Raw genomic sequence first — 13,836 nt, 5'->3', positions numbered from 1 at the left:
AGTAATTAATTCCTATTTATACCTCTCGTTACCACAAGCAAGCTTTTCATAATTCTCTTGTGCGCACTGTAATCATGTCACTGGCTTTTCACTACGGCACTAATATTCTAGTATGGTGAACTAGAAAGGATTTCAGTTGGTGGAAAGCAATCAGATATGATTGTGTCATCCAGTATGCTTGCTCATGTACCTCTCTCCTAAAAGAGTAAGATAATTGTGTGTGTGTGTGGGGGGGGGGGGGTTGGAAGGTAGAACTTATTATGATCTACAACTCCTTTTGTGAGAACTCTCACAATTACCTAATGCATACAGTACTTCTCTAACTAAAGTTAGCTGTACAAAATGATAAACTACTGTATCTCTGGCTTCCTCTTTTGAGACTTTACAACCCCAAAATGAACAAAATAAGCATCCAAAAAAACATAGTTCTGCACAAAACCCTGATAAATTATAAGAACAGTAGATCAGTGCTTGTACTTACAGATAGATGTTTCCATTTTTACAAAAGGGAAGTACTCGTGGGATTTGCGAAGAGATGTCATTTTAAAATAATCTTTGAATTCATGAATTGTCTTCCAAGAAGGCCACTGAGAATTGCAGGTGGCCCAGCTTTAGTTTCAAACATTTTTTGCGCAATGATATGGTTATCCAGAATCATCATCTCTAACAAAGTTCTGCAACTCTTTAAGACAAAAAGGCAATATATTAGCATTTCACAGAGGCATCCACTTCCAACCAAGAGGTTGCGAGTTCGAGTCGCCCCAAAAGCAAGGTGGGAGTTTTGGAGGGAGGGAGCCGAGGGTCTATCGGAAACAGCCTCTCTACCCCAGGGTAGGGGTAAGGTCTGCGTACAAACTACCCTCCCCAGACCCCACTAGTGGGATTATACTGGGTTGTGGTTGTTCTCAGAGGCATTCAAAGCATGTACTAACAACCTTTCTCTAAAATCATCTAATTTGGAATTCTAAGTTACAGATTTTCATACAATATTACAGAATCTGGCACTTTTGATCACTAAGAAAGAAACTGTATACTTCCTCAGCTAAGTAGCAATATATGATAGACATTACTCTAGTGCAAACCCCAGAACTACAGAAGTTCTTGGAAAGAAGTTGAATGTCAAAGGTGGTATTTATAAGCTCTCAGGTACTTGGCTCCACGATTAGATAAATGGGAGAAAAACTAGTCCAATTAAACTTAGATTGCAAATCTCTTTATAGCAACAAATACTTGGCAGCAAGAAGATGCAGTTAAGACTGATAAGTTTTGAACAAGAGCAATAAATTACATTCATTTTTGGGAGGACAAGGCCGAGAAGGTCCTCGGATATTATTTTACCAGAACTGTAACCATGTAATTCAGTTCATATGATAAATAGAAAATTCAGGTCACACTATGAAATCATTATGATCTTTTCCCGGGGTGACTTCTGTTTGTTCAGTCAATCGGAAACGTACACTGGGGCACTGATGAATAGTTTGTTCATGGAAAGTTTACAAATGGATATATACCTGAGGATTCAGACCATGCATCTGGTCAATAACATTATCCTGCAACAAAAATTAAAAGATGCATTTATAAGTTCATATCGGGAAGAGGCTTCATCATAAATAATGACCGTAGTAATCACTTTCTATCCATGCAAATTAACCGTGCCAACATCACTTCTGTAATGGTCTACAGCTACATGTCATAATCAACTGATATGCACCACATTTTATATAAGATACCGTAAGTTTAAAAGTGCATACCTCTAGAATTCCTGGATTCTGCATTATGATACCCAGAGCACGAGACACAAGTTTTCTGTAGACAATGTTGTTGACAGTGCCATCACCATCAATCCAAAACAATATTGGCTTACAGAAATGAGATTTTGCAGTTTGGAAGTCCAGTGAATCATGTCCATTTGTGCTTTGCCTTTCAAGTAAAGGTTCAGAAGGTTGCTTTTGATCAGTGGGATTATGGAGTTCAGCGGCTTCATATTTGCTTGGTGCTGCCCCTTTAGAAACTCCCGCAGGAATGACCAAAGAATCTTGTCGAGCAACAGACACAGTGGACAAGACATACTTAGAACGATATAACGAATCAACCACATGAACAGAATCATAAGCATTGACCTGCATTGAAGGTTCAATAGGTTATAGGCGCAAATTACAGAAAGTGGAAATCTCCCCCAATTAATCATTTCATATCTTGTCTCTCTGTAGCATCACTGAAAAACCATTACCAATTTACCAAGATGAAAGGAGCAGGGAAAAGGATCAATCGTAAATCAGATAATGACAAGATGTCTATCTTTGCCAACTTACACCCTTTTCTACTCCATAGGTGTGTATCAATCATGCGAATTTGTCTGGTGGATAAGACATTTACCTGCACCAGGGCATTGACTTAGCTTACTTGGAACAAACATACTAATAGCCTGTTTGGCCAAGTTGTTTTGGACCAAAAATGTTTTTTTTAAGCCAAAAGTGCTTTTTTCCAAAAATTGAAGTGTTTGGCTAAGCTTTTGAAGAGAAGCAGAAGCAGTTTTGGAGAAGCAGAAAAAAGTAGCTTCTCTCCAAAAGCACTTTTTTGAAAAGCACTTTTGAGAAAAATACACTTAGAAGCAGGTTTTAAAAGTTTGGCCAAATACTAATTTGAGAAGTGTTTTTCAAATTAATTAGCCAAACACAAACTACTTCTTACCAAAAGTACTTTTGAGAAAAAACACTTCTCAAAATAAGCTGATTTTTGCAGCTTGGCCAAACAGGCTATAATTCCTTGTTTTCTGGCACAACCCTCAATAAATAGTTTGTGTAGTTTTACGATCTATCCTCTTTCTAGAGGGGGGCATTTTTCTGGACACTATTACCAATACAAAAGGGAAAAAAGGTTACATGGTCCAAAGTATTGCAGTATACAAATTCCTCTATCTAAACCAACCAGGCCTTGGAAAAGGGAAACGAACCATATCACTAGTCCCACTATAAGAAATAATCCATCCATCTCATAAAGATAGATCTAGTTTGATTGGAGTGGAGTTTAAGAGAGTAAATGTTTGAATTACATTTCCAAGTTGATAGAGAAGTGCTTAAATAATAGTTTGAACTTTGAAAGAGTGGAATAGTTAATTGAAAATATGTCACATCAAGTTGAAACAATACAAACTTGTAGTAATAAACCTATACTAATAAGAATTTTTGGAGGGACTTAAATTTACCATTTGTCGAAATAGTTCTAGCTTTTCCAGACTGACCAAAAAAAAGGAGGTCAATTTTAATGGAATGGAGAGAGTACTTCTCTGCCTACTTTCTTTTATACTTGTCTAATCTCAAATTACCACCACTAGGAAAAAAAATTAAAATTGACAACTACAAAGCATAGTACCTTCAATACTTGTCCAAAAGTTTCAAGGACGTCGATAATAACGCCCAGCATCTTTTCCCCTGATAAGGGACAAAAACTCATCGCATCACTCTTGTGATATTTTAATCAAACAGAAAAGTAATGTGAAAAAAGAAGGGTTTCATACCCTGAACATCCACAGACATTGAGATTTCTTTCATGCTTAGACCCTGGTCACCAGCCTTTTGAACGGCTAAAAGTAAAGACCTATAGAGCCCTGGGTTAAGTGCAGAACTTTCCTTTTTAGAAGAAAAGGAGCAAAACTGTTCAGCACAGCTTGCCATGGCTTCCCAGAGCAACTCTTTGGAAGACACTGCTGTGTATCTGTAATTCTCATTCTCATGTGTTTCCTTTACATGATTTTGTCCTTCGATGTGAGATGCACTACTGCTAGCTTCAAGAACTGACATGAACTTGACTTGATTATCTTCACCAATTTGTGTCAAGGGCTGATAGTCATCATCTTTAAAAAGTTCTACAGCTTCTCTGCTTAAAAATGTTGCACGGCTCAAGGATAAAGTAATATCAGGAAAACCCTTTGCTCTGCGACCCTCACCTTCGCCAATCAACCATGGTCTCAATTTCTTACTCCTGTTTCCATCCCAAAACTCACAAATATTATGTTTACGTTTGAAAGTTCTGGCATCCTTAGCCTCTCCAATGCCTTCATCTGGAAGGCATGGTATAATTGACAGTTCTCCTGAAGACAATAGACCACATAAAGTTAAGACATCACCACATTGCATGTCCGGCGGAAGAACAACCCCACCATTTATCATCTCTTTTTCTCTTTGATGCAGCCAGGTTGAAAATCTAGCTGCTTGTGCTCCAGTTTCTCTTTGAAGCGGAGATAAAAACATACTAAGCGTGGGATCCATGTCATATCAAGATAGTTGATACGGTGGTAGCATTATTGACATTAAAGTTGTATTCCGACAGCCTCACCGCTTCTTTAGGCCCGATGGACCTGTCGAAGCTGTTTTTGGTCACGAGACCCTGGTTGCTTCGACCTTGGTCATTTATCCTTTCGTTTCTTATGCGGGTTCCTCCCGGACCTACTACTCCTCTGATATCCATTACATGGCAGATATCGATCCATGTTTGATCTTGGTTCATGATCGATGTCTCTCTTGACTCTATAGAGGGTTATGACGGGATAAACAGACTCTGAAGGGGCCCTGAGTTGGTCATCTTCGCCTCTGATTTTTGATTGATACTAGTTATGTACATCGTCCCAGGTAACGACAGGGTATTCTATCAAATTCTGCTTCAGTTGTTGTGAAGCCACCGAGCTTCGAATATTAAGTCCCTGGGTGAAAGATTGAATAGCCCAATCATCAGCGACTGACGGTAGATCCATTCGTTCCATTTGAAAATGGGACACGAATTCCCTGAGCATCTCGTTATCCTTCTGTTTGACTTTGAAAAGTCTGATTTCCTGGTTTCGACCTTGATGGCACCAACATGTGTTTTTACGAAAAAGTCTGTAAGCATAGCAAATGAGTCAATAGAATTAGGAGGTAAGTTATGATACCATATCATAGCTCCATTTGATAGGGTCTCCCCAAATATTTTCAGTAGAACAGACTCGATCTCGTCATCTTCCAAGTCGTTCCCTTTGATGGCACATGTGTAAAAGGTTACATGCTCGTTTGAATCGGTCGTTCTGTTATATTTAGGTATTTCGCACATACGGAACTTCTTGGGGATTGGCTTTGGATCTACGCTCTGAGGAAAGGATTTTTGCATGAAATTCTTGGAATCCAGTCGTTCCGTTATATTTAGGTATTTTGCGCATACGGAACTTCTTGGGGCTTGGCTCTGGCTCTGCAACTGAGGTATCGCCACCTGTTGAGCTTCCGTAGGCTGATCCTGTCTTCTTAATTGTTTTGTGTGTTTCGAGATACCGATCGGCCCCCACCGCGAATAGTATTTTCAGTGTCGGTAGGCAAGTTTTCATAGATAGCCACATATGAATTAAGATCAATCGGATCAGTGAGCGGAATTCCAACGGGATCAGCGGGTGGCCCTACGTTACCAGGAACCATGTTGTTATTCTCACTTTGATGACCGGACTCGTTGTCGATATGTAAGGGTGCTAATTGAGAGTTTGGCATTTTTGGCCTAAAATCAAAGACATTTCAAAGAGCAAGTATAAAGTAGTGTGTGTTATGGAGATTTGTATCAAACAACCACTATTATTCTTAGCCCCACAGTGGGTGCCAAACTGTTTACCCTCAAAATCGGATAACAATTGAATTTATTAGGGGTTTAAAGAATATGCGGATTAACTTGATACAAAGCGATAAATTAGATTTGAAATAAATAGCGATAGAGTAATTGCAAACCACACGAATTAGATGATTTCAGCATTCTTTTTTCTTGAAATTACTTGTCTTCTCTTGTATGTCTCTCCTATATATAAACAAATGAATAAGTTAGAGAAACAACGTGGAAATGAATTTGTATTGAGGTAACTTAAAGCAGGAGAATTAAAGCTTAGGTAAACCCCGTAAAAAGAAAATAAAAAATAGATAAACAACTGATAAACTAAAAACTTCAACCTCTGTACTTCAGTTATGCGTATGAACCTCTATTCCAACTATGCAGGGGTTTACTCCAAAACAATATCAGCGAATTCTCAAACTCTTAAGAAAATAACCTCAGCCAGCAGAAGTTGCCAAAATGGCAAGTAAATCACTCACTGAACATAGCTGTTAGATTATTGATTTTGGTGCTTCAAATCATATGGTATCATCCTTGAATCTCTTGTCAAGTATCACCCAAATACCTGTACCCAAATCATCCTCAGTCCATCTGCCAATGGTAATAGCACCAAAATTACTCATACTGGTTCCTGCAACCTATTTAACTCAGAAACCATTCATAATGTTCTCTATGTACCTGAATTCAAATATAATTTGTTGTCTATCTCCAAATATACTAAAGAGTTAAATAGTGTTGTCCACTTTTATCCTCATTTATGTATCTTTCAGGACCTCTCCAGTGGCATGGTGAAGGGGATTGGTAGACTCAAAGGAGGTCTCTACATCTTCAATCCTTCAGCACCTGTTACTGCCTCTTCTTTCTCCAATTGTATGACAGTTTCACATCAACCAAGTTCAAGCTTCTTATGGCATCAAATACTGGTCCATGCCCCTATGACAGTCTTACAAACTATACCTCGGATAAATAAATACTTGTCTAAGTCATCTGCTTGTAATTGCCCTATTTGTCCTCTTGCTAGACAAGTTAGATTGCCATTTCCTATTAGCACTTTTAAATCTGTTTGTTCTTTTGAACTAGTCCATATGGATGTTTGGGGACCCTATAGAGTATTTACTTACAATGGCTTCAAATACTTTCTAACTCTTGTTGATGACTATACTAGAATGACATGGACTTTTCTCTTAAGACTCAAGAGTGATGTGTATGTTGTTTAGAAAGACTTCCTTCAACTTGTAGAAAACCAATTTGGCACTACTGTCAAGTGTGTCAGGTTTGACAATGGACATGAATTTTTTAATACTCTTTGTTTCAATCTTTTTAAGTCCAAAGGAATAATTCATCAAAGCAGTTATGTGCAAACTCCACAACATAATGGAGTTGTAGAGAGAAAGCATAGATATCTTCTTGAAATAGGAAGAGCCTTAAGATTTCAAGCCAACATACCCTTAAGATTCTGGGGTGATTGCATTCTAAGAGCAACCTACATCATAAATAGGCTTCCTAGTTCTGTTCTACCAGGAAAATCTCCTTATGAGATGTTCCATGGAAGACCTCCTTCTTTTGATCATATGAGAACACTGGGATGTCTTTATTATGCCACAAAGACTGACTTCCATGATAAATTCAACCCTAAGTCTACACTTGGAGTGTTCATGGCATATGCACTAATACAAAAGGGATATAAAGTATATGATATTGCTGCTAACAAATATATGGTTAGAAGGGATGTTGTCTTCAAGGAAGGGATATTTCCTTTCAAATATCCTAAACACAGGTTCCTAGTGATCCCTGATCCAAATCCAAGTCACCTTGTTTCAGACATATTTCCCCCTTCCACCATAGCACCAGAACCTTCTATCACTAATGAACCAGAAGTCACTATAGCTGATCCTTCAAATGATTCAACAAATTCACCTGCTCCTTTCTCTAATTCTCTTGATAGCTCTCCTGGTATTCCTACTCATTCCTCCTCCCCTACTCCTCATTTGCTTGCAGATTCATCATCTGACATTCATGATGGATCAAACTCACACTCAAGTGTTATCCCAGTTACATATCCCACACAGGTTAGGAAGTCGGGTAGGGTCTCTAAGCCTCATATCTGGCTGACTGACTATGTACATCCTTCACTGCCTTCTACTTTTGCTTCTACTTTATCCCTCTACCCTATACACTAGTTCATTTCCTATTCTCATCTTTCACCTACTTTTCAATCCTACCTTGCCTCTTTTTCTTCTGACACTGAACCATCATCTTTCTCCCAAGCTGTCAAAGATGACATATGGAGCAAGTCTATGAAACTTGAGATCGAAGCATTAGAACAAAACAACACTTGGGAGGTAGTGAATCTGCCTCCTGAAAAAGTTCCTATAGGATATAAATGGGTGTACAAAATTAAATACAATGATGATGGCACAGTGGAAAGGTTCAAGGCAAGACTAGTAGCAAAGGGCTATACTCAGCAGGAATGGATTGACTTTCATGATACCTTCTCACCTGTGGCCAAACTGACTACAATGAGAATTGTTATTGCAGTTGTTGCACTCAGATAGTGGTCAATCTATCAAATGGATGTACATAATGCATTTTTGAATGGTGACTTACATGAAGAAGCTTACATGACTATGCCTCAGGGATTTGGTAGCCAGAGGGAGTATAGGGTATGTAGACTGCTCAAATCCCTCTATGGCTTGAAACAAGCCTCTAGACAATGGAACTTGAAGCTAACACAAGCTCTTCTCAAATCTGGTTTTCATCAAAGCAGACATGATTACTCCTTGTTTACTAAAACAACTAATGAAAAATTTATTCTCATACTTGTCTATGTAGATGACTTACTTATTACAGGTAATGATCAAGAGGAGATTAATGCATCAAAATCATCTTTGCATCAAAACTTCAAGCTGAAAGATCTTAGAGAATTGAGATATTTTCTAGGAATTGAAATTGCTAGATCAGCAGAAGGTATCTTTATGTCTCAAAAGAAATATACCTTGGAGATGATTTCAGAGGCATGACTCTCAGGATCAAAGCCCAAGAAGACCCCAATGGAACAAAACTCGAAGCTCACAAGCACAGAATTGATGACATTGTGAAAAAGAATGCTGATGACAGCATCCTGGAGGATAGAAGTCTTTTTCAAAGATTGGTTGGAAAGCTTGTGTATTTGACAATCACAAGATCTGACATTGCATATGCTGTGCAAAATCTAAGCCAATTTATACATTCTCCAAAGAAATCTCATTATGAATCTGCATTACATATTGTGAGATATATTAAAGATCAACATGGACTTAGACTTCTCATATCCAGCAATAGTGTAGAAAGAGTTCAGAGATTCTGTGATTCAAATTTGGGATCATGTCCTATGTCCAGGAAGTCAATTACAGGGTTCTGTATCAAACTGGGGATGTCTCTTATTTCATGAAAGGCAAAGAAGAAGACTACCATTTCGATGAGCTCAGCTGAAGCTGAGTACAAAAGTATTGCACATACAGTGGCAGAGTTGACATGGTTAAGTGGTTTGCTGAAGGAACTTACAGTAGACATTAAAGAACCTATGGAGTTGTTTTGCGATAACAAAGTTTCCTTACAAATTGCTTCAAATCCTATGTACCACGAAAGGACTAAACACATAAAAATTGATTGCCATTTCATAAAGGAGAAAATTCAAGAGGGATTGATCAAGACTGGGCACATAGGAAGTAATGAACAACCGGCTGATATCTTGACAAAGGCCTTGGAACACCAACAACATGCAGTTCTGGTATCCAAGTTGGGAATGAAAAATATTTTTCATTCTCAACTTGAGGGAGAGTGTAGAAATTAGTAGCTTAATGCAGTTGTACCTAAGGCTATTTAAGTAATACTGTTCTAGAAGGTGTATAAGTGTAATTAGAGTTAGGTCGGCTAGTGGTTATATATGTATGTACAGTGCATTTCATTTGGTTGGTCGAAAAAAGCAGAGCTTAGTTCTCTCTCTATCTTTTCTCTTTCTCTTCTTCCTTCATCTCTGGAAGTCGATGCTCACGAAGAGCTCAACAATGGCAGACCTAGAGCTTACTTTTGACAAATATACTCAAAGAAAAATAACAGAGAAACAAGAGTGAACATTTACTTCTTCTTTCTTTTGTGTTGGAGTTTTCTTTTATTCAATCTTTATTGTTTCTGCTCCTAGTTTATACTAGAAGAATTTATTGAATCTCGAAGAATATGCCTAATTTTATTCATTATAGTATAGGCGAAATATCCTCAAAAACCGTGTCTTTAACAAGCCTGAAGCTAAATCTTATCCGCATAATCCAATATTTTTACAACAAAAAGGAACCATATTTTTTAGTTTCCTCCGCAATGTTTAAGTTGATAAACAAAAATAAAGCCACAAAAAAGGATATTGGAATAAGAAATATGTAAAAAAGTTCATAGAAACCACCAAAAGATATTACTCCTATTAATTATTATCCTGCAGCGGTTTCTCCAAAGGTGAAAATATTATGCCGTCTCTGAAGTCCAAAATAGTTTTCCCCCATATCCACATCCAAAGAGATATACTGATGAAAAAAAAAGGAAAAAAAGAAGAGATATACTGTCTTCCTCATCATTATTCTCTGTGCATGTAATTAAGTATACTATCTCTCTCTAAAACCTTTATTGATTTCTCCGGTCGATCGCTGATGTCCCATTCACGGAATATATTTTCTTCTTCTGACTCGTACGAAGTAACGTCGACAGGATCAGTTCATAGTGGTCCAACCCAACATCCTTTTCTTCCTTTCCCCTTCCCCTTTCTTCTTTTGGGTCTCCCATCAGTTTGGGAGGACAGTTCCCGCTTTCTGACTATGGCGTTGACGTCTTTTGGGTGGGGGGAGGGTATTTCCTCCTATAAAATGGAACTCTCTAGCTCGCCGAAGAGCATCACCACCCATATAACTCACAATACCCAGAAGCAGCACTATGTCTTCAAAGTCTTACAGTGAGGAGGATGAGTACTCTACTGATTATGGCGAAGTAGAATACTCTCGAGAAGGGTATAGCGACGAAGAGAATGAATCTGAAGAAGAAGAAAATGAGGATGAAAGTGGAGGAGGAGGAAAAAATGCAGATGAAGTAGAAAACGAAGGAGGGGAAGAAGAAAATGAAGATGATGAATCTGGAGATGGAGGAGAAGATCTAACTGAAGATGAAGAGGAAGAAAATGAGGATGAAAATGGAGAAGGAGAAGAAGAAGAAAATGAGGATGAATCCGAGGAAGTAGAAAACGGAGGGGATGAGAAGGATGAATCCGAGGATGATAGTAGTGGAGGAGATGACGACCCCATGAAGTGGAAGCCTTGGCTTCAGCAGAAAAAATACTACGGAAACGCAAAAAAGTATTTGGTTCAATTTGATGCTGGTATAGAGAACTGTGATGATCTCACTCTTGATTCTGATTGGGACTGGCACAACCCCAATTCATTTCTTGACATCAGTGTAAGTATCGAGCTTATGTGACTGTTTTGAGTACTTTTGTTATATTAAAAACACATTAGTGTAGTCATATTCTTATTTGTTTTACGATATTACCTACTACTTATTACTTCTTTGAAAGGTAACCAAAAGAGCCAACCTGTTCCAATTATACATAGATCCAATTGTACTTAATTACATTTCTTTCTGATCATCATCCTTTTTCTATAATTTTTCTTGCAAATGTTGGATAGTGGAAATGCTTGGCATGTGGGTTTGAGAACCGTAATAGTGTGCATTACGACGGAAAAGTGACTTGCTTAGACAAGGCATACCGTGGTTTTATCCCCAGGCCTCCCGGTGATGGACTAGTTCATCTCAACGAGAGGGTAAAAATATTTGTTTCCTTCTTTCCTGTGTTACGCTTGGATTTTTCCCCCTCTATATATTGTTTAACCGAGAACTTTTTATATGGATTAATTTCCTTAGTGTACGGAGTGCAATCAACGATTTTGGGCTCAAATGGATATCTCACGTCTGCAACCACTTGACATTAAATATCACACTGGAATTATGATGAGTCTCAATGTGTTTGGGGCGGAGCCTACATCTTACCACAATCCTCCCGAAATGATGGTCACTTCGGTAAAATATTGTAATTGGATACTTACATATTACGTTTAGTATTTCATCTACTGATTAATGACTCGTTGAAACTATATTATTAGGTGTTAAACGGCGTGTCTTTCACTCATAGGCACATAACGCCGGACCCTACCGCTGAGTGGAAGCATGTGGTTGAGGGCTTGCCGGAGAATGAATGGCCTGTTGTCTGTGACATTGTGTTCGAGTTCTGGGATGTTGGGACTATACCACGAACTTGAGCCTAGCTAGGCCGATGGATAAAGTGATAAACCTTGGCTATGAGTTATGACTATGAGGAGTGTTTAGTGAAGTAGCAGTGTGACTAGTACTATATTAACCCCCCCTCAAACTCCAAAATGTGGAACAAGTTATTAGTTGTACTAATTAATTAGACTCCTTAAGATTCTCAGTACTGCTTTGTAACCAAATTAAGTGACGGCTTGTAATACCCCTACCCGGCCTGAGAATGCTTTAAAATATTACTATCAAAGTAACGTACTCCATTTGATTTTCTCTTTTTCGTTTTCTCACAAAATATTAGGAAAGAAAAGTGTTTACCCTCAAAATTGAGTAACAATTAAACTTATATTGTGGTTTTAAGGATATGTGATTTAAACCAGCACCAATTAATAAACAACGAATTAAATAGATAAATTGGACAGTAAAATAAATCAAACCGGTCTGCAAACAATGCCTCAACCTTGATTCAAAATAGTCTCGAGGTTAGTTAATAAGAACAGCAGAGGATGGAACAAGCAGTGATGAACAGTAAGTAAGACAAAAAATGCAACGTATATGTATATTTTTATCAGTGAATCATGATGATTTACAAATGATTGGAACTCCTCTTTATATAGTAGAGGAAACCTAATTATGTTATGTCTCTCATTTTAGAAGAAAATCGTATAAACAGCCAGTTAACCGCTTCTGATTTGGTCCGTTCCGAGATTCACGCCATGATCCTCGACCAATTACGGATATTCGTCCTGAGATTCATGCCATGATCTTCGACCGGTTACTGATATCTCGCCATTCCGTTATTATACTTCCCTCGAAGTCGGTCATACTTGGTCTCGATTGTTGCTGGTCTCGGTTCAATGTACACTTCGATCTCTAGGCTCGATGTCTTATCTTCGAGCTCGGGTCTAATTTATTACGAGGCTACCCCCGATGCAACTCCTTTGTCTCGATCAAACAGCAAAATCGGGTAGGCCCGATTTTGACCGTATACAGATAGTCCCCTCGTTTCTTGAAGTGTAACGAGAAGAAATGAACTGAGCCTTCGATCTAGTACCCCGACCAATTATGACGTCAACATCGTGACGTAAGTGACAGAAGCGATTAAAGCATCGCATCTGCATAGTCCCCAAGGTCATTAATTAACGCCAGTTGATGGTCGGCCACCAGTACTTTCAAATCATCAAAGTGGCTATTATAAATAAACCATCTTCATAATCTTCTCAAACTTTACCTTCAAACTTTCTTCTATTATTAAAAAGCTCTTTTATTCTCTTCAAGTTCATCACTTTGCCGGTTTCCGTTTGCCAATCGAACACAAATTTCGTCTTCTTCTTCCTTAAACCTCATATAACAATAGAAAAAACATCAAAGACCGTTCCTCAAGAAGAAAAGGCCTCCTCATCGCGGCCGGCCGATGACAAGACACCGGTGGAGCCACGTATCGAAGAGTGCATCCCCGGGCCATATGAACTTACTTCCGATTTTAAAATCAAAAAATTCTCTTCGGTTCCTGGCCGATGCGAGCCCATGTCTAGATATATCTGTTCGATATCCGAAAGCGATCTCGAGCAGGATAAAAACGACTGCCACTGTGAAAATAAAGAGGTGGTGATTCCTACCCCCGAGGAGGACATCACCACTCATGTGAAAGGGTTCTTAAGTGTGTATACTTACCCTTTCACACTAGGTTCTGTCGATCCTATCATAATCGACTTCTGCAGCCAATACCGGGTAATCCTAGGCCTGATCTACCCCTCTTTTTGGCACATTGTCATTTTGCTCAGATTCTTCTCGAGAAAGATCGAGGGTATGTCTTTCACCTTCAATTATCTCATTAGGCTATACAACCCTTGTCTTTATCGGGGCGAACTGATAAGGCTTCAGCGT

The 13,836-nt window shown here is 38.6% G+C and overlaps 2 protein-coding genes across 2 annotated transcripts; one reads left to right on the top strand and one right to left on the bottom strand.

The window, feature by feature from the left end:
* Window positions 1-287: 287 nt before the first annotated feature.
* LOC107772692 (uncharacterized) lies at window positions 288-4,268 on the bottom strand. Its single transcript, XM_075221311.1, has 5 exons — window positions 3,518-4,268; window positions 3,373-3,431; window positions 1,752-2,120; window positions 1,512-1,550; window positions 288-682 (listed from the first exon to the last, which is right to left on the bottom strand). The coding sequence occupies exons 1-5, from the start codon at window positions 4,266-4,268 to the stop codon at window positions 539-541; spliced, it is 1,362 nt and encodes a 453-aa protein (XP_075077412.1). The 3' UTR covers window positions 288-538.
* A 6,238-nt stretch (window positions 4,269-10,506) lies between these two features.
* On the top strand, window positions 10,507-12,197 carry LOC142164395 (uncharacterized). Its single transcript, XM_075222373.1, has 4 exons — window positions 10,507-11,088; window positions 11,319-11,453; window positions 11,554-11,709; window positions 11,793-12,197. The coding sequence occupies exons 1-4, from the start codon at window positions 10,573-10,575 to the stop codon at window positions 11,946-11,948; spliced, it is 963 nt and encodes a 320-aa protein (XP_075078474.1). The 5' UTR covers window positions 10,507-10,572; the 3' UTR covers window positions 11,949-12,197.
* Window positions 12,198-13,836: the final 1,639 nt, after the last annotated feature.

This window comes from Nicotiana tabacum, chromosome 9, assembly GCF_000715075.1.
Source record: "Nicotiana tabacum cultivar K326 chromosome 9, ASM71507v2, whole genome shotgun sequence".
NCBI classification, from domain to species: Eukaryota; Viridiplantae; Streptophyta; class Magnoliopsida; order Solanales; family Solanaceae; genus Nicotiana; species Nicotiana tabacum.
This window is presented reverse-complemented; position numbering and strand designations above follow the sequence as displayed.

Bases quoted from the DNA above. Each gene is read 5' to 3' on its own strand.
- LOC142164395 (XM_075222373.1), top strand. From the start codon at position 10,573: ATGTCTTCAAAGTCTTACAGTGAGGAGGATGAGTACTCTACTGATTAT. The intron at 11,089-11,318 runs GTAAGTATCGAG...AATGTTGGATAG, and splicing joins ATTCATTTCTTGACATCAGT to TGGAAATGCTTGGCATGTGG. The intron at 11,454-11,553 runs GTAAAAATATTT...TAATTTCCTTAG, and splicing joins TAGTTCATCTCAACGAGAGG to TGTACGGAGTGCAATCAACG.
- LOC107772692 (XM_075221311.1), bottom strand. From the start codon at position 4,268: ATGGATCCCACGCTTAGTATGTTTTTATCTCCGCTTCAAAGAGAAACT. The intron at 3,432-3,517 runs GTATGAAACCCT...GTCCCTTATCAG, and splicing joins AATGTCTGTGGATGTTCAGG to GGGAAAAGATGCTGGGCGTT. The intron at 1,551-1,751 runs GTATGCACTTTT...TTTTTGTTGCAG, and splicing joins AGAATCCAGGAATTCTAGAG to GATAATGTTATTGACCAGAT.